The 21532-nt window shown below is 39.1% G+C and overlaps 1 protein-coding gene across 3 annotated transcripts; it reads left to right on the top strand.

Moving 5' to 3' along the window:
* Nucleotides 1-518: 518 nt before the first annotated feature.
* onecut3b (one cut homeobox 3b) lies at nt 519-18203 on the top strand. 3 transcript variants are annotated; one of them, XM_038270351.1, is made up of 3 exons: nt 519-1872; nt 6910-6998; nt 13622-13963. In XM_038270351.1, the coding sequence occupies exons 1-3, from the start codon at nt 795-797 to the stop codon at nt 13817-13819; spliced, it is 1365 nt and encodes a 454-aa protein (XP_038126279.1). In that variant the 5' UTR covers nt 519-794; the 3' UTR covers nt 13820-13963. The 3 variants fall into 3 exon arrangements, with proteins under 3 accessions (XP_038126279.1, XP_038126287.1, XP_038126270.1); XM_038270359.1 differs by having other exon boundaries at nt 6910-7003; nt 13622-13761; XM_038270342.1 differs by lacking the exon at nt 6910-6998 and having other exon boundaries at nt 13622-18203.
* Nucleotides 18204-21532: the final 3329 nt, after the last annotated feature.

Genomic DNA, 21532 nt, shown 5'->3' with positions numbered 1-21532 from the left:
TCCGCTCTGATTTGTAAAAACTTTTACATAGTTGGTACTCTTTCATTGGTCCTTATAGTAGAGTAGGGGATCCTAACTTTGTGACCTCCATCGCCCCCTCCCTCCCCCTCCCGCGCCCCTTCATTAATCTCTGTCAGTCAATACTTCGATCAGGTTTATCACTGAGCGCATAAATGCAAAACCATACAGTCCGTGGGAAAACAAAGTGATTCTGATAGGAATTCGAATAGAAATTTTATATATAGGAAATAAAATAAAATAAAATAAAAAGTCGGTGGAAAATGGTTATGGAGGAGGTTGTGTTTGTGGGCAAAAACATATACTTGACAAAAGTAATTTTAAAATTATCTTATAATTAATATTAGACTGGGAGCTCTTTCTCGTGCTGAGAACTCTAAATAAATATTTTATTGTTTGCCAGAATTGACAGCGCCGTGAGTCAGTTCGTTAGGAACTTCTGCTCGTGCCCGTGCTGCGTTAAAAACACACGGAGGCGCGCACCCTTCCCTCTGAAACACAAGTGCTTACGCTGTCGGACCACAGATGAGATCCAGACCAAGAAAGCTCCAAAGCACATGTTTGAGCACACAGCCTGCCGGTTCTGTGAACCACCAAACCTCTCTCATAAAGGCTCAAATCGATTGGTGAATTTTTTTTCGATGGATTTGTGTTCAAACGGATCGGTAATTTCATTTCTCCGGGAGGGTTAAGGGAAGGCAAGAGCGAACGCGAGTGAGAAGAACAGAAAGAGAGCGAGGGGAGGGTGGGAGAAGCGCACATTCGCTCCTTCAGCCATGGAGCTCACCATGGACAACTTACACAGCGTCTCATCGCATTCCCAGCCGGGGGACCTCATGAGCTCTCCGCACGCTCGACCGTCTCCGTCTCCAAGCTCCACACCCCGGAACCTGGTCTCGCACGCTCCAGGTGGGAGACCGGCCATGGTATCCGGCATGGCCTCACTTCTGGAAGGGTCCGGCGGGGATTACCGGACGGACCCATCCGCCTTGTCGGGACACCTCCATTCATCCATCAGCATGTGTGAGACCGGGATGAGCCTTAGTAACACTTACACCACGCTGACCCCTCTGCAGCATCTACCTCCGATATCCACTGTGGCGGATAAGTTTCACCACCCGCATTCGCACCACCACCCTGCCGCCCACCAACGACTGTCCGCCGGGAACGTCAGCGGCAGCTTTACGCTGATGAGGGAGGACCACCGAGGACTGGCCTCCATGGGCAACTTATACAGTCACTACCCCAAAGAGATGTCTGTTGCCAGCATGGGTCATGGATCGCTGTCGCCGTTGTCCGGCGGGCTTGGATCTCTGCACAACTCCCAACAGTCGCTATCCGCCTACGGTCCCAGCACGCACCTTTCCACCGAAACCAAGATGCTCTCGCCGGTGTCAGGGTTCGAGTCTCACGCCTCCATGCTGTCTCGAAGCGACCAGGAGCACTTAGCCAGGAGTTTAGGGGGGCATGGCCACGGCTTAATCTCCAACCTAAACGGCATGCACCACCATCCGCACAGCCACCTTCACTCCCAGGCAAACGGTGCGGTGATGATGGATCGGGAGAGGCACGGTCATGTAGCCAGTCAGGGAGCGTCGGGGTCGGGGATCCAGGCAGAGGAAATCAACACGAAGGAGGTGGCTCAAAGGATAACGGCCGAGTTGAAGCGCTACTCTATTCCGCAGGCTATTTTTGCCCAACGGATCTTGAGCCGGTCGCAAGGCACCCTGTCGGACCTGCTGCGGAACCCCAAGCCCTGGAGTAAACTCAAGTCAGGCCGGGAGACGTTCAGGAGGATGTGGAAGTGGCTGCAGGAGCCTGAGTTTCAGCGGATGTCCGCTCTGCGGCTGGCCGGTGAGGCAGTCATTTCACTACATCCATCTTTCACATTCTACATTTTCAAACAACAGAGACATGACATTACAACCTTATTTTAAACAGCACACGGGTTGTTTGAAAGAGCCGCACATAAGCTAAAATCCAGCACCACAGACAGCTCCTCTGCAGGGCAGCTTTCGCAGAGAGAAAAAAAGCAATGGTCTTTTTACCTTCTTGTCATTTCATTCTTTTTTAGTTGATTCAGGCACATATGAAAAGTAAAAGTTGCAAAGGATTGAGTTGGCCAATTACCATTTCGGACCCTTACAGTTTTTGTCTTTTTACCTCACTTTTCAGTTGTTTTTTATTGTGTTCCTCGCTATACCTTTGTTATTTCAAAAGTTTAATATAAGACCTTTCATGTGGTACAGTCAGCTAAAAAAAAGTTTTTTAAAGACCAGAGTGCTTGTCATTTTGTGCCTTAGTTGTTGTAGACGAAAATTATCAACTTTATTGATGCGGATTTAAAGGCGTCTTCTACAACTTCGTAGTCCGTCATACAAGCCTAAATAAATATTTTTTTGGTGGATATGAGCCCATAAAAATAATCCATTCAGCACATTTCAGCTAATTGGATCAGGTCCCATTATCTATAATATTTTTAAGATTAAGTTGATCAAAATGATGGTCAGGAGAATCCTTAGAAATAGAGGAGATTTAAGACTTAAATATTTAAATATTTTTAAATTCTTAGGAAAAGTGAGCTGTAATTGATTTCTTTGTTTGCAGGGATGAAATAAAGTGAGGGGGGAAATGGGGAAGGAAATGATGAAGGCTGGGGAATATCGGGTCGACTCGTTTTGAAACAGACATGAACATTTTGACTCCATATAAACCTAGTAGATCAGTTACCGGGCTATGAAGGCTGACATTTAGACACGCTGTTGTAAACTAAAATGTAATCCATATCTTTGATCGAAATATCTAATCCCAGGTGATTCACAATAACGAAGAAATGAATATACTCCCACGACGCCTGTTTCTCACCGCCAGGCGGTGGTGAGGCTACAGGGGCCAACTAGTTGCGCCGGCAGAAGCGGGGTGACCTCAGACTGCCTGATCAATAAGCGAGTTCCCACTCTCCTTTTTAAATGTGGCACACCGATCAATACCCGTAACACAACTGAAAGACGTAATAACCATACAATCCTCTCCTGCTTTTCAAATAGAAGTAACGTTAACAATCTAAGCTAAGTAAAGAGCAGGTGGATTAGGGTTTAGGTTGTTAAGGTGATTTTTTTTATTGTATGAGGAAAGATGAAGTGTTTTCATGCATGGAGTGGGTTCAGGCAACCAATGCTGTAGACTGGATCAAGATTTGAGCATTTTCACCTAATCAATAATGAAAATCTCTTGAATCAAAATACATTAATGTGCAATTCATTTCTAATAATTAGGAAAATATCTTTACAGGGATGACTTCTCTGCATCCCCATTGGAAGGCGCCCTGACAAAAATTCCTAATATTTTTAAACCAATCCAATCCCAACGTTGGCAACCTCCACAGATTTATGGCACCCTCCAACTGTATGTGTAGCCTGTTTTGATGAAATATTGATTGAAACTGGGAGTTGGAATCTGGAACATGGAATAGTATGAAGAAGAAAAACAAAACAAAACAGAATCCAGACCTTATTGAAGCAGAAACTCTAAAGGCGTGTAACATTTATTTTGGAACATGCTTTATTTGTCCACAAACTCCATGCTCTTATGAATAACGCCTAGATGATCGATAGATAGATAGATAGATAGATAGATAGATAGATAGATGGTGAGGATTAGTGCCAAGGGTTTGAGTGTTATTAATAGTGTTGCTCTGTCCTTTCAGTGTTTGCCTGGCTTTGCACATAGAAGATCAATAAGGCCCTTTCCCCATCCCAACCCCCTTCTCTCCCACTCCCCAGTGCTCACCCTTTCTGTAGCACATGACAAAAATATCTTTAATCTTTCTCTGTTTAGTCCAGCGACAGACAGGAAGCTCGTTTGAATTGCCAAACTCACCCAAAAGGCACACATGAGGATAAATTCTTTAAGTCAAACGATGTACAAAGGCATCCCTTCCCTGCCTTTTTATTGCCCATCAAATATACTTGTGCTATGAAATATTGATGCAAGTGTTTTTTTTTTCAGAGGAGTCAGAATGGACCAAAATTGGAATGTACAAAACTTCAGTCAGCCCGTCTTAAATCTAGAAGTGAGAAAACCAAATCTGACATGAGAAAAAGTGCAGAAGCTCCATGCAGAAGCCAGGAGATGCCATTGATTGAGAGAGGGCTGGCAGGTTTGGGCTTTGTGTGAACAGTCAGATAGAGGCAGGCTAGTGGAAGGATCAATACCAGCCTTAATAATTGATAAGTATAAGAGAGACGGAGGCAAGAGAGAGTGAGAGAGAGGAAGGGGGAGAGAGGCATGAGAGTGGTGGTGTAAGCACTTGCAACAGCATCTTCTTGGTAAGCAAAGTAAAATCTGTGGTTAAGCGCCGAGGACCACACACACCAGTACTACTTCCCAAACATCACAGCGTGGGGCATGTAAGTGGTTTTCAAAAACTGCTGTTTACAACCAAAACATACTGAGAAACATCAATAGTACAAGCTTAGCAGGCCCTGGACTGCTACTGCTGAATGAAGCCGCAGACGTTAGAATTTGGTTCAGTGCAGGATGGGGGAATTCTCTCAACTCAAGCACTAGAAGATCAGATCCAAAGAGAATCATACAGTAGACAAAGGGCATCAGAGCATCTAGCTAGCTATCGACACCTAATGAGCACTTTCTGCTCATGTGAATCCTCTCAGCAATCCAAGGTTGTGATGTCATTTGATTTTAAAGGTGGGTATGCCTTATGGGTTTTGTAAAGCATCTTTATGGAAGACTGGAGCACATTTTACTGAGTGCTTTTTTCCCCGTGTGTTTGCGTAAGTTCCTCCACATGCACACTGCATGTGTGTGACTGGTTTATAGAGTGTGTCTGCACTATACATTGTTCAGGCTTATCTGACTCGCTCTGAATCGGTATTGATTTTCTCTCCTCTGCTCTCCCCGGCTCTGTCATATTCTTTTCCTCTTTCCTTCCTTCTTCTTTTCTTTCTCTTTTTCATCTGGCACCATACCAGCCTTCCAGCCTTAATTCACTTCTGCTTTCTGGTCATCTCACTCTAACTTGCATTTTGTGTATCCTCTTCTTTGACCCTCTGTTTAGGAGGCATTGGTGTAACACATTTCTTTAGATTAACAGTAAAAAATTAACACAAAATGTAGTTTTAGATGTTTGATGACTAGATGACTGTATTAGTTCACAAATAACTACATAAATAAAACAATGGGGACAATATGTATTTAGCAAGACAAAAAATGTTTAGAGTAGCTATTCTCACAAAAGCTGAAAATATATAGCTCGTAAAGATATCAGATAAGTCTGTTCAAGCTTAAGTATAAAACTGTGAAGAGAATTTTGATGGTTAATGCATAATCAAAATCTGGTTTAGTAAATTAAAGTAATTGTAAAGTTCCACTATCATGTCCCAAGCTACTTAAACCTGGGAGGTGCTTGGCAAAATTGTTATTTAATAATTTATATAATTTCAAAACATCAAACAATAGATGAAAGCCCTTATAGTATTCAGTTTGGTTCATCTTTCAGATGTAACTTCGTGGTGCTGAAAGGACAGCTCCCTGTCATTTACACCTGTGCAATTTGGTGTTAAGTCTTCAGTTCCCCCTGTAAACAGTTTTTTTTACCTTAAAAATTCATATATTAAAGTGAATATATGAAAATTTTAGCTTGGGAAGCATGTATCTAATTTAACATTTTACTTTATGTGTGAACTTTTGTTTCCCAGAGACACCACCTTGTTAATGTAAAATATGTTACATAGTTTCTAATCTACGACCTTATAAGCTGTGAGGATACAAACCTTTTTGTTCAGTCAAAAATGGATAGTTGATAATATACGCAATGTTTATTACTTGATCATAAATCACAATCTGCTCAAACGTGTATTTTTTATCGTTGTCGTTAATACGGTGCATTGATAAATGAGTCCCAAAGAGGCCTCATATCCCCAAAAGTGTTTTTAGCGTCTCCGGAAACGCGCTCAAAATTAACTAACAGCGCAGAAATTCGTCGGACAGTCTTTATGTCTTAATATGTTTGAAAGGAATAGGTCAATCTAATATTTTGTTTATGTTTTTTTTAAGTCCGGTTTTCAAAGTTGTTGTCTAACATAGTAACATTTAGAGAGGAAGCAAGCCTTTTAGGTGAAAATAAATAAATAAATAAATATATTTTTTTCAAGTTGTCCGGGGGGTATGATAATTTTCAACCTAAAATTGCTCCCTCAAAACGGATGTCAAGTAGTGTTTAGTGACTTTCGATGTTTTCATAAAAATTATTTTCATATTTTTGTAAAAAAAGAAAAGAAAAAAAGATGTATTTTATTCTTTAATAAAAAAAAAATACTGCCTAATTTCAACGAGGGCAGAAATAGTAGGCTATAAATCGCCTCCCTTTGTTTCTATGCTTCTTTTTTTTTTAGTTTTCTTTAATTTTGTTGTTTTTCAAAAGTTAAAATTACTGATTTTCTTCATTTTAATAAATCTCCATCCATACCCGCTGCGATTCTTTTAAGCCGTGACATTTTAAAAATGGCGATTTGGGTCGTTAACAAAGTCGCTCAAATCTCCTCGGAAGCTTTACAGGCTGCAAGTCAATAACTGATGTGCTAAAAAGCTGCCGATCACTCGCTTAAACACGAAAACATGGGATTTTCACAGGGAAATAAATGACAGCCTCCAAATAAGCCAATTCGAATCAATTAGATGAGAAAAAGGGATAAAAAAGGACGGCTTGGCTTCCACCGCTGCTCTGCTACGGATAGGTGAGAGGAGGCACCGAGGCGTTTTAACTCTAGGCAATGAATAGGCCCATATGCACATGATCAATATAATCAATAATCGTATATCTGAAGGGGTGTGACAGAGAGTGATTGACACCAAACTGTTTCTCGCCCGCAGTAGTCCGTCCAGGGCGGGAGAGGGCCCGTCTCACCGCACACAAAGCCCGATCTCATCCCTCCGTCCAGGCGTCGACTATCAGCAGCACGGTGCGGTTAGTTCACCGTCTGCCTCACATGGCCCATCAACACTCCAACACACACACACATACACACACCTTACTTTTAAATGTTAAAATGATGCAAATTGCACATGCATACGTTATTAAGTATAATTAGTGGTTCTTGTGGCTGCTGCTTTTGGGAAAACATATAAAGGACCTTTCCATTTGGCTCAATTCCACTTTCAAGCTTTCATCTCTCTTCAATGTCACTGAAACCCCAGGAGACGTAGTTCATACCCAACGATATCATGTATTTTCTTGCATATGCAGAATTTTAAAACATGCCGAAGTGAGGGAGTGTCTTGACATACAATGACGTTCATACACTTGATGTCCAGCTGTGTTCCAAGCTGTTTAACAAATGTAAATTAATCAGTGGTGTTTTTTTTTTTTGGGGGGGGGGGGGGGGGGGGGGGGGTGTTAAGAGTCCTTCCACTTTTTGTCTGCACTGTAAGCTGAATAAGTTGCAAAATTTAATTTTAATATAATGAAAATATCAAGTTCTCAGAAATGTATTTTTTATGTTGTACGTCTCCAATTGGATTTCAGTTTAATTAATATATTTAATTATGCCCATTCAAAGCGTTTCACTTACTATAGTTTTTTATTTTATGAACTTATAAGCAAAGCTTTGTTTCCTTCTCTTTCACTGTTCAGACAAAGATATTAAGACATCTACTTGCGAGTGAATTTTATATTTATGGTCTTGTACCAACAAGTAGCATTTAGAATGTTGTTTCTTTATATGAACAGCACCATTGTGATAGAAATTTGGCATTAACATCTTTCAAGCAACATTAAACAGTCCCCATTAAATCCATCAGCAACCTCCCTAATTGTGTTGCAGGACCGGCCATACACACTGCCAACTAACAAATGGGATCTTTTTGTCAAAACCTGCAGGAGTACTTCCTTATTTCAGTTAAATTGTTCTTTATTAAGTAATTTAAGTTATGATTAATTAACACACAACCATAGTAATCTAAAGGTTTAAGTTAAATGTACTCAAACAGGAACATGTTAAAGATTTTAATTAGCAGAATGTTTTCAATATCTTGATTTTAAAGCTCTAATTTTTTTTTTACAGTTGGGTTTATGGCAAGTTGTTATTTTTCTATTCAACAATGACATTCACAATAAGAACTTAAGTTATTGAAGCAAAGTTCATCATGCAGGACTGCTATTCCACTTGCTGAAGGTGTAACAACAGAGTCCTGGAATCAGTGCTGCTCTCTCTTAATACCTAAACTTGCTTTTTCAGTTAGATCGCAGTTATTTTTTTGAAAAATATAAAATCAGTACCATTTTAAACATCTCCCTTATTTTTCTTTTAACTTCTTATTTTGTTACTTTTTGTTATCACTATTAGCCATATCATAGGGATATTTGAGCTTCAAGACCTTGCTATAAATATGTTTTCATAAGAAAGAGCAAGATTTTCCTGTGATCTGACCTATGAGTCCAATTTTTAGATTAAAAACGTTTAGAAGACAATGCTACTCTAATTTAATCACAAAACATTAGCCTCAAAGCATGATGAGCTTCACAAATGTTTCCTGCAATAGAAGAAATAACATTTCAAAAATCTATGTACACATCAACATATTTTGAACATCAGCATCATTGTTTATTCATATTCTGGATGTACATAGATTTATTTTTATTTCTATTTAAGATTGCACAATGCTTGTCTTTATTTTAGAGAATCATGTTAAAATTGTATTTTTTTCTAAACTCATAGGTCCCATTGAAACTTAGCCAAAACAAACCAGTTCAGGTTGATTGACCCCAGCATGGTTGTAACCATGTAATCACTATTAAATGTCTTTTTGTTTTTCTGGTTTTAACAGGGTAGGACATAAAAAAAATGTTTAATGTAAGTAAATATAATTAAATAGATGTTAAATACTGAAAAATATATTTTTTTCAGTGGCCCCTTGCTCTTTTTAATCACAATTCCACATTCTTTACTAAGAGTTATTTTTTATATGGGGGAACAGACACAGCTCCATGAGAATAGTTAAACTGATCAAAGCTGCAGGAAAACCTTCAGCCAACACCTCAGTCACAAGGTATTGTTGCTTTATAGGAACAAGCTTGATGAGGGATCAGCAGGAGATGAGACTAGACTGAAGTGGCTGTTGCCTTATAATCTTTGCCATTGTTGACACTTGGATATTATAATAAAGACGTAAAGTGCAAGAGCCACTTGAGACTGCCTTTGGTCTCTTCAGTGTAACTGATTTGGTAACAAGGTAGTTAAAGATAGCCTATAACTGTTTGGTTCTTGTCTCAAGAGAGGTCCCTCTAATGAGCATCCCCCATCTTCCCTGTTGTGCTATCCTCTGCTTGTTCAGAGACTGAAGGGGTCTCATTTGAAAAGGAACCTATTGATTAACTGAAATGTGCTCTGACCAGCCTCCATTCTTGTGGTTAGTTTCAAGTTTTGCTTAGTTATGATCACGGTTTCATTGTGTTCCTACCATGGGCCTCTGAGCTGCTCTCATTGGCTCACAGAGGAGAACCAGATTGGTGTTGGCGTTGTAAAATGGCCAGTAGCACAATTTGTTCGCAAACAGGCATTACATATTAAATTATCACTATATTAGCACTAGAATTCAGTCATTACATTAGAGAGTATTGAGTTTGGTTTGAGACAGCACTTAGGGAGAGCCTGCAGGAAATTCTGGCAAGGCTGGGCCCGAACCCATTGAATAAACGTTCCATGAAATGGTTCTGAAGTGAGGATCAATCAATATGGGGGGCTATCAATCTGGGGGCAAATTAAAACAATTGAGAGAAAAAAATAGAGAAAACAACAAGAGGAAAACAGTCAAGTAGGAAACTGGAAGACAGAGGTAGCCTACATGGCTGCATCTAAGTGAGGAGAAATGTTTCTGATTTTAGACTTTTCTTAAAGGATAAACACTAGCAAATACGCAAAACAGATATGCATGTGCACACTCACATTGATCCCTATCTCACATTCAGATCGTTTTACAGCCATTGCCTTTACCTGCTGTAAAGTCATCAATCATTTGCATGTACTCCAGCTGCACACTGCATCCAGCCCCACTGCTTTCCCCTTTAATCTTCTCCTCATTTCCTCTGGTCCTCGTATGCACACAGGCATCTTAGCCTGGGATCCTCCCTGATCCTCTTAGTCTTAACTCTGTCTCCTAAGAACATTTCATATCTTTTTTTTTTTATTTTAATAACCAGTGACTCGTTTGAGAGCTCACAGACTGGATGGCTGCCACTCTTTTCCCGCCTCACCTCCTTTGTTCCTCCACAGATAAACAATTTCTTCTCATCTGTCTGTCACAAAGGCGCGCCAACGCACGCGCCCCCACCTATACACTCACACACAAACCATCACACTTTCATGCACCTCGCTCGAGGAGATCGATGCGGATCGATCGGGTGGGGAAGGGAGCCCTGATTACTGGACCACGTGTTCAGGAGAAAACCGCGGAAAATCGATCATTGCAGCTTTTTAGGGCAGCAGAACAGAACAGACTCCCTCCAGTCTACACAGCCAGAGCCGAGCCCCGCACTACTGACGGTGCATCCAGGCAGCGCGGCAATCCGCTTCTCTTTGTCAGCATTTCACATCACGCTCCTCCGGTTTCAGCAAGACGCACACACGCACAGCCACACCGACCCACGATCAAAACACTCCAGACAAATCCATAACCTCCTTCTTTAAAGACAGGCTTTGCCTTATTTTGGGTGGCAGAAATCACATTTAACTAACTTGTTGTAAATAGATCTCAACCTCAGACTACTTGTTAATAAAAAAAAAAATAAAACTGCTACATTTTATTTATCATTTATAAATTACTAAATGTATTTTTTAAATCTCCTGCTTGCAATGCCTATAAAAAAAAATCCAAAATCTTCACCCAACACCACTTGAATTTACTGCCTTTCTTTTGATTTCCAAATTTAAACTGGGCCATTTGAACCACTAAACAACATTCTAGTCATGTTCTTCCTTTTTATTGGCTTTAATGTTTCTAATGTTGATGCATGCTTAGCATAACAGATACAAAAAAATGCAGATTTCCTTCTGAATACACCATATCTGCATTGTGTTAAAATACTTAAGTTTGCAGCCATCCATCAGATTGTGACATGATGAGCATGCATGTTGTTAAAGAAGTTGTTACAGAGTATTATGCCAAAGCATTTTGAGAGAAAGTTAAGTGAAAGAAAAAAGTTTTGATGGAAACCATACCAATTCAAGAATTTGAGCCTTGAATTTGACAATTTTGACATTTGCTCTCCTATTAAAGGGGAATTTCTTGAATGTTCATGGAACTGACACCTAAAGGAGTGGAGGATGTGTCTATTGAGTGGTATTATAATGTAAATCATTTTTGTGTTATTTTCGCCAAAACATGCAAAATAATTTAATTGAACCCTCTAGGACTTTCAGTCCTAGAACCAGACTGTACTTTGATGTCGCTTAAGATTTAATATTTCATAAGGATAGGCCAAAAACCTTTTTTTATTATTATTATTATTTTTTTTTTTTACAAGTTTTAGAAAATAAACAGTTAGTTATTGGCAATGATACTCCATGTTCTGGGGAATTGATCAGTAAAGTTTCTTAACTTGATGCAAAAGATGCATGAATGATTTCTTTCAGTAAGTTCTGTTAAAATGATTGAAACTAAGTTTAAGGAAAGGGAACAATAATTTCTGAGTAAGTTTCATTTAAAGGCACAACGTGTAGTTTTGGCCACTAGGGGCGCTAGCCTGGTAACTTTCACGTCTAGCTCCCCTAGTAGCTTTTGTTTGTAGTCTGCTAACTTTCTCTGTCAGTATTTTGCTTCTTTTAAACATTGAAAATATTAACAAAAATATATGGCTGTATATTAGGAGCTAAGTGTTAAATTACCAGTCTAATAATAAAGTTGAGAAATGAGAATCGGTTTTACATCTGGCTTCTTTTCAGCCTGCGCCAAAGCCAACTCCTTTCCATGATCCACTCTTCTTTTTCTTCACGCACAGACCCTGTCACATTTTCTCTTTTTAGCCTCCTCAGCAGGGGCGGAGCTAGATGGGGGGCCAGGGGTGGCCATGGCCACCCTTAGCCAATCATTTTCCCCTGACCATTTTTTCCCTCTAATACAGACAGTGGCATCAGTAATACCCTGAAGGGGAATGTTCAAACTTATCAAACATTTAAATTTTGTATATATTAACAAATACTTGACAACAGAAACACCTTTTAATTATGCACATCAATATACAAACATTAAAGATGATACAGAATTCATGCTCTTTTCAGAACTAAATTTTGAAATATTTGGGGTAAAGAGAAAATGTGCCTCTGCAAGTCATCTAGGAGTCTTCAGTGAAATCATAGATAAATAACTACTTTAATAATAACATAAAAATTCATTAAATGTGGATATTAGAAGATTTAAATATATATTTTTTTAGCAGAATGACCTTTGATAAAAGTAATTTGGCTTTTATTTAGAAAATATGGATGTTGTGCTTGTTCCTGTTGGAACAGTGTAGATTGACCCTGAGGTTCTGGTGCCTTTCGGCCACCCCTCAATGTTCATTGGTTATTGACTGGGCCCCCCTATTAGGATTTTCTGGCTACGCCTCTGCTCCTCAGAAGGTTTAAACCTTTTCCTTGCCTCAGCCATGACCAGGAGTCAATCCAGCAGAAAAAACAGTAGAGCAAAACCCTTAGCTCCATGACTATATAAGAGCCTGGGGCCATGAAGCTATATGTTCTTCCAGGTCATATGAGCTGGCCATATGAGCTGGTTCAGTAGTTCAAGTGAGGAGCCCGGCTCATAGCATTGATAGTGTCGAGCGCTGTACAATAAAAAAAAAAAAAAAAAAAGATGCAACCACTTTTGGTATTTACTTAATTATATTTGGTTACTTTAACACAATTTTTTATCTTCCACCCTGCTAACATGAAACAATTGCGTTAAAGTAACTAAATATGATTAAATAAATTCCAAAAGTGGTTGCATTTTTTTTGTTTTCAATGATATTGGGCTGAAGAATCATATAAAATAACTCTTATGCATCAACGTTTTAGGCCACAAAGTCCACAGTATGCCTTTAAATTCTATATTAGAATCTGTTAAATCCTTATAAGCATTTAGTGAGTTCCAGAAAGTATCAGGTAAGTTCCAGGAAATTAGTGCTGACAGGTTACCTCTAAATTCTAAGAAAGTATGGGCTGTATTATGAAGGGTATATTTTTTAAATTGTCTGCTTTCAGCCCTGCACTAAAGCTGTAATATATTATATATTTATATAATATATATTTATTACTTTTTTCATCAGATTTGACATTTTCTTTGCTATTATATACACTACATTAAAGTCTTAAGACTTAACTTTACTCTGATGTACACATGTTTACATCGTACATTGCATATATATCATATTTTTCTTTATATTGTTATATTGTGCACTGATATTGATGGCTTTTAATTCCATTGTACCACATATAATGACAATAAAGGCATTCTGAATCTGTTAATTCACTTTCTTTATGCACATACAAACCTATTAATGCATGTTGGTATCTCTTTTAACGTAATCTCTTTCCTTTTTTATATCTAGCATGTAAACGCAAGGAGGAAGACCGGGGACGGGAGCGCAGCCAGGTGCCAAAGAAGCAGCGGCTGGTCTTCACAGACCTGCAGCGTCGCACCCTTGTGGCCATCTTTAGAGAGAACCGTCGCCCCTCCAAAGAGATGCAGCTCACCATCTCTCAGCAGCTGGGCTTGGAGCTCTCCACCGTCTCCAACTTCTTCATGAACTCACGGCGCCGCTGTCCAGAGCGCTGGGACCCAGAGGAGCACAGTCATGGCGTGCACGGCCATGGCCATGTCCATGCTCCCCACGGAAACAGCAGCAGCACCAACAGCGCATCCCCAATCCAGCCCGGCACCTCGTCTGCAAACACGTTCTCCAAAGCCTGATGGCTAAAGAGGGATAATTTAATTTTTCTTTTTTTCCCCCTAATTTATAAACCAGTGTTTAAAAACTGCTGTTCTGTAGAGTTCTTTGAGTGTGCAGGTTCAGCACTCTTCCTTGGATCTCATTTGCTCCTCTTGTACCAATGAATGGAATGTACTATGTGTTTTCTTTTACATTTGAACATCCTTTCCAAATGGGCTGACTTGCATTTTGAAATAAGTCTCCTTAAAACCAAAGAATATGTAGCTTTAAACTTTCCAAATGAAAACCAAAGAAAATCAATCTGCACTGAATTGAAGGTTTGTGTTGGAGCATTAATATAGGAAGAAAATATATGCTCTGTCATAGAAGGCTTTGGCTGCAGCACATTTCCAAAGATTGCCCCTCACCCACTCCATATCCCTTTCTATTCCACCCAATTCAGGTAGTGGTTAATATATCCCCTGGTGAAATGGGAGACTTCTTCAAGAGGCTAATGCATCATCCTTTTCTACTGATGCCTAATATAGAAACATACCCGATATAGCTGTGCTTATTGTGTAAACAGCTAAAGAAAGTAACATGCATTACTCTCCAGGCTTTTTGGTGGAGAGATAATTATAATGCCCTGTTAAAAAATAAATCTAAATGGGTTTTGATTAGGTATTGCAAACAAAAATCTGCCTACTTTATAGAAACAATATCCAAACAAGCACCATAGTGTAGCTTTCACACACACTTTGATGGTGAATCCATATGATTACAGCTCTTGTCAACAAACCCTTTGATACTATTTGAATGTTTGCTTCCAAGTGCTCATTGTGCGGCTATGCTGCCATATGAGAGGTTATATTCAGGTTACCAAAAGGAGAACAATCAAAGTGGGACGGCACTCCACACAACCAAAAAAAAGGTGTCCTCCCTATAGTGTAGTGGGGCGAAGGAGGGACGGAGGGCGGGTCTGCTCTGTTCTAGTGGCCAAACACAGAGGTCAAATGTCACAATACAGGATTCAGAGTGCCAATGATGTTTGCCTCTTTCATGATAATCAGAGAACAGATGCAGCTTTGCTCCGTCGCCATCTTTTCTGCTTCTTTTCATCACAACTTTCAATTTGCGAGCACTAATACAGGCCCGATGCCAGCTCCGTACCTCAGAAAAACACAGATGAACATGAAAAACTGTAAATAATCTTTAATTTCATCCTCTTCTCTGTATTATCTATTCCCTATTTATCTACTCTACTTCTACCCCCCCCCCCCTTTGCTGTGTCTTTTGTTCAAGTTTTCCCCTCTTCCTCAAATACTGATGCGGGTAAAATTAGTACTATAGACACACTCTTGTGGCTATTGTGCTATGTTGTGCTGAAATTATATGTATAGAAGCACTTTCTTGATAATATGTAAAAAAAAATGTTTAGATTAGGAAACAAGACAAATCAACATGTCACAAACTGATGCTATGCACAGACAAGGAAGGGATATCACAAGTGGAAAGACTGTGCATATCTGTGAATACGTGTGGAATCAATGGACTCTCTGGATGTGAAGGACCTCTTCCTTGATCTCTAATCTTCTTTGAACTGGACTGTCGCTGCATTCCTCTGCTGTTTATGTTCTTTGGCTCATTTTTTAAGTGTCTTTTTACATTTTTATGTGGGCAAAGCCACTTGTTGTGTAGCATCTTCAAGCGGGAGATAATCATATAAAGGAGGAGGTTCAGAGAGGGGGAACGCGGGTGTGGCAGTGGAGGCAGCAAGCATCTCAGAACATCTGTGAGGATTAAAGGATATATTTAGATCATATTCCTACATTACCTGTTGTGTTTTTTCTACAGATTTGCAGAGCTTGTTAGTGCAGGCGTTTGCAGTTCAGAAGTGAGAAAAAGAGAAGGAGAAATGGAAACATTTCTTTGTTGCAGAATGATGTGGACTGTGACACAGCTGCTGATACCAAAGCAGCATCAAGCTCGCTGTGTTTGTGATGAAACCCGGGCATGCACACAGAAAAACAAACACAAACATACAGGCACACAAAACAAAACAAACAGAAAACAGCAAAAAAAAAATTTAATTAAATAAAAACACAACCATAAATAAAACTAGCTAGATGTGGTGGATGTGCAGAGGTTTCACAGAGCAGTTGCGCTGCATTGCAAACACTGCAATGTGTTTGTAATGTGGGAAGAGTTGAGTGCCTTTTTCCTTCCACCAGAGGGTTGGACTGCTCTGATCTCTGTAAAATGGAGGTATACATGCCATCTAAATAGGATGCTAATAGGAAGCCACCGGAGCCAGCCCAAGGCTCTATTAAGCCCTGAAACAGAACAGCAGATCATTTGGAGTGCACATGTTGGGTAAATTCCATCATCTTCCCTCTGACTCCAATTTTTCTTGTTCATGATTGGCCACTTTTTTTAAAGCTGTGCTAACGGTTACCAAAAGTGCCAAAAATTAAATTTTCCATATACCTGTTTATACAATTTCCTTGTCAGTTGTCTACATGTCTATAAGCTGATCAAAGGTACATTTATTACTTTGATGAAAAACTGAGAGGTTTAAAAGAAAAATTCTATTTTTTGTGGATGGTTGGAACACCAAAGCACTAGCATACAGTCCAGCTAAAGCTGTTGTCATTCTTGTTCATTTTGGTCTCATACGAACATAACATAAAGTCCTGCAGCCTAAGCTGAGGATCATATATAAACATGTAGCATAATTAATTGGAGAGAGAGCAGTTATTAAGCTTTTTTTTTGGAAACTGCATACATCTGCAAAGGTTTTGTATCGACACAGAGCATATTAAAAATCACAGATCAGGCTTTTATAGCATTACAGAAGCCACCTCATGATCCATTTAGGGGTTTTATTTCCTGACTTATTCGGTATGACTCTAAGTTTGGTTTCAGAATTTGTTTATAAAACAAAACAAAAGAAAGGCATATTGTCATTCATTTTTATTCCAAACTTGAAGATAGCACACTATAATGTGTCACTATAAACAATCAGGAAGGATATTCCTTATTACTTAACATTTATATTTAATTTTCCACAATGGAATACATGACAACTGTAAACAAATATCTATTGATTAAAAGGATATAAAAATAGTATTTTACAGTATTAGAGAATAACATGGAAACAGATATTCTTAAACTTCCCAAAATTATTTGGTAAATGTTTTATTCAGTCTTAAAACGGTGTGTATTAAAAAAAAAAAAAAACATCTCATCTAAGCTAGAAAGTTAGATAAAATCTGTTCCCTACTTAGATATAAGTGATATAAATGATTGAATAGGCTTTAAACTATGTTGCTGGTGAGAGACCCTTCAATAAATGTGTTGTTTTTCTTAGTGTTTATACAAACTGTGCATTTACCAACATATATTTTAGAAAACTCAAGTTCACTTATACCTTGGGCTGGCCCTGGGAGAGTCTCTTTAGTGTAGACGTATACCATTAAAATAACTCTTAGTATTTGTACTTTTACCACCACAATTTTATTAATGCATTTATTTATTTTAACCTACTTTTGAGTTAACATTATCTGAAAAGGTCTTTTCTTGTTATACAAACACTCCAGTCAGAGATATTTTTGTGTACTTTATAGTTTGTGAGTCTGTATTTGACTGTTTACAAAATATGTTCCACCCACTCTCCCTACAGCCAATAGTTGGAGAATTTTCAACTTTTCCAGTGAAACCCACCAGCTTTGCTCCCTGCCCATCTGAATCCTCTTCCCTGGTCCCTCCCACCAGGGTAGCTTTACAACAAGCAAGGCATCTGTAGACATTTCATCTCGATATACCTCAAATCTGTATTGTAAAGGTTCATGTAGTGAAAAAATACAGTGTTTAGCAATGAATGTGGCATTAAAGTCACAGCAAAATTTGTTCATTTATGTATCAACTTTCTTATACTGTAGTGTGTGGAATACAAGCAGCTATATTATTTCATGTGCTTGACTTTTTTTATTGTTCGTAGATTTCCACTGTTTTCTTTTATCATGAAAGTGAGATACAGAGAGAATAACTCACATGGTATATTTGGATTTCTGCGATTCTATATAACTATAGAAAAACATGAATATTTTGGGGGGGAATAATGAAACCAAAAAGGGAATGTATACTGACACATGAAGTACTCATTTACTTTTGATTTTATTAGTTTTTGGGTTAATATTTGTTTGAATATTGCATCATATGTGTTCCACAGCAAAAGTCCATATTAAAAAAACAGAACCAAGCAAGATGACCTCTGTCATTAGGGGTGGGATGGTTTACAAATGCATTTTCAAAACCATTAAATATCATAGGAAAGTCCATGCAATAGATTCATTACACACAAAGTGATATATTTCTGTTAAATTCAATGAAGCTCATCATTTGACAAAAACTCAAATTTTAGAACTTTATAACTAACTAAAATGTATTTCTTAATAGGATATTGTTATACAAAGGTGTACACATTTGTGTGGGGAAAAAAGTCATAGACACAGAAGGTTGCTGTTAAAGAAGCCAGGTTAATAACAAAGTGATGTATCGGAAAGTATACTAATGAAAGTGGAAGGACAAACGTTTATGGAAAACTAACCTGGAAAACTGTAGCATTCAGAGCAAAGCTCATTCAAGAGTTTTGGGGAGATTCAGAAGGTGAGAAAACAGACATATCCAGGACATGAACCCCAACTGTAGCATTTTCTCCGATAAGCCTTTCCAGGGGCAGGTTTTATTTGCAGGGAATGGAGAAGAAAGGATGGCCTGTTGCTCAGTGGTCCAAAGTCCTCTTTTCAAAAAAAAAAAAAAAGTAAAGACTGCATTTCATTTGGATCAAGGTGGAAGAAAGGAGAAGCACAGAATCCAAAGTGCTTGAGGCTCACTGTGAAGTTTCTACAATCAGTGATGATCTGGGACACCAGGTCAGTTCATAATCAGTACAGAAACATTTAAAATAATTCATCTTCCTTCTGCTGGTGTCTGTCTCCCGCAGACACTATTTGCAAGCTACATTCTGGATCAGTCTGCAGTCATAGTGTGTGTAATGAATCTATGTTAAACAGAAGCTCTACTTTTTAAACTGAATTTGTGAACTACATTTCATAATAACATTCTGATTTATTGAAACACATCTGTGTTCTTTTTTTTTTTTTTTTTTTTGCATGGATTTTAATTGTATAAAATTATTAGGATGAAATGTATCATCAGCAAGGTGAAGGTAAAGGAGAGAAACGGGTAAAAAAACAACAGCTGCATTTGGTCATTTTTGTTAGTCTTTTTTGTGCCATTTGTGTATTTGTATAAAATGTGTGTATTTATGCATTAGTTTTCATATTTCATAACTGTGTCTTTCCTTCCTCTTTGTCTCTAATTGTCTGCACATATTGTCGATTTAAGGTACGATTGTGGATTTGGGGTTGCGTTTTAGTTTATTTTAGCTCTTGTGAATTACTTCATCGTTCTTTCTTGTTATACAAAAGATATACCGACGCAAGCAGAACCACGAGAGGGGTGTCATTTGCTTTCTCCTTCTGAGCTCAGTGTCAACATTTTCTCCCCCATCCTTTACCAATCAATCAGAACCAAGTGTCTTTGTGATGGTAGAGACAATCAATTTCAAATTGAACAGAGACAAAAAAAGATAGAGGGAGAGAGGGAAAGAGAGTGATGGAGGATGGTGGAGAACTTGACTGGACAAGATGGAAGAAGAGGGAGGAGAAGGGCTTCCAGATTAGGTGTGGTTGTGCGTATTTAAATACATATGTCAGAATGTGTGTGTTGGATCACCTTTAACCTCTGCAGAGTGACCTTTACGGTGGGGGCGGGAAATTCAGGGCTGTCCCTTGGCTATGAGGCAGATAGTAGTGGGGATCTGACTTGTTAAGTGGACATCTAATCGAAGATGCTGATCAAATGCCTGAAAGCATATGCACACTCACTATAATACTCAGAGCCGATCCTTTCTTCTGCTGGTTATCTCAGCAATTCAGGCAGTCTGCCAGTCATGTTGCTCTGTAATCAACCTGAGGACGAAACGAATTGTAGGCTACAAATGATACAGTGAGTAAAAAAGCAAAAACAAAATAGTATGAATCAAAATTATGTGTTTTTAAACAAAACAAATAAAAGAAATAAGCAACTAAACATGTTTTTCATTTTTTCTTTCATGATTCCTCACTGTGGCGCTTTGCTGCCATCTAGCGGTATAACACTAGTTTGAACTGTTTTCCTTTTTGGCATTAACTTTGATTCCTTAGACTTAGACAAACGTTAATGTCATTTTGTACACACAAGGTGTGTAAAGCTTTCAAGGCTTTTCCATTTCTTAAATTGCAGCAGTGATCAAATGTAAACATGCTGATAAAAAAGTAAACATAAGACTAATATAATATAATTTAAAGTTTTTCAAACATTTACCTATTTTTCTCTTTCATTCAACATTCAGCAGTCTAATGACAGTGGGGAAGAAGCTGTTTAGGAATCTGCTGGACCTGCATTGGATACTTTGAATCCTCTTCCTAGAGGGCAGCAGGAAGAACAGTCCATGGTGGGGGTTTGAGGGCTCATTTATAATGTTAATGGCTCGGCACACGCAGAGCTGCGATGAAATGTATTTTATGGGGGGAAGAGGATCCAGGATGATCTTCTCTTCAGTTCCCATTACTCTCATCACCTTCTTCCAGTCTGAGGAGCTGCAGTCTCCACACCACAACATGAGATAGCTGGTCAGAACGCTCTCTATGGTGCTTCTGTAGAAGCTTGTTCTACAGAATGGGTGGGGGCAGGTGGACTCTCCTCATCCTCTGCAGAGAGTACATGTGCTTCTGTGCCCTTTTGACAAGTAAGGTGGTGTTTACAGTCCAGGTGAGGTTGTCTGTGATGTGCACCCCCAGGTATTTGGTGCTGCTGACCACCTCTACAGCTGAACTGTTGATTGATCTTCATTTTCTCCACATTCAAGATCAGGTTGTTTTTTCTGCATAAGTCCAACAGCTGCTCCTGTGAACCTGAGGTCGCAGTCATGTGTCATCAGCGTGAACAGCAGGGGGCTCAGGACACAGCCGTGAGGGGAGCCTGTTCTTAGAGTGATGACATCACAGGTGTTCTGTCCGACCTGGACTGACTGAGATCTGTTGGTAAGGAAGTCTAGCAGTCAATTGCTGAGGGTTGTATTGAAGCCCAGCTGTTGCAGTTTTCATAGTAGATGCTGTGGGATGATGGCGTTGAAAGCTGAACTGAAGTCCAGGAACAGCATCCGCACATGGGTGTTTTTCCCCTTCAGTGGAGTGGTTCCGTCGGTAGGCGAACTGGATGGTTAGAGACATCTCTAACAGAGGGGGCCTCCTGTCAGCTATCTTAAAGTATAAGTTTAAACAGTTTAAATCTATACAAAGCACTTGATGTAACGGTTGGGTGAAGGTTTTTGAGGACCCAAATGCAGAGACCAGGAGAGAGAGGTGAGTCTTGCAAATTGAATGAGGCAACTTAGGTAAAATCCAAAAATCCAAAATACGGAGAACCAAAAAATAAGATTACATCAAGGAAAACTCATGAGGGAAGCCAGAGATGAGGGAACAA

Source organism: Cyprinodon tularosa, unplaced genomic scaffold (genome assembly GCF_016077235.1).
Source record: "Cyprinodon tularosa strain WSP-4 unplaced genomic scaffold, ASM1607723v1 ctg12, whole genome shotgun sequence".
Taxonomy (NCBI): domain Eukaryota; kingdom Metazoa; phylum Chordata; class Actinopteri; order Cyprinodontiformes; family Cyprinodontidae; genus Cyprinodon; species Cyprinodon tularosa.
Note: the sequence above shows the minus strand (reverse complement) of the source record. Positions and strands in the feature narration are given on the sequence as shown.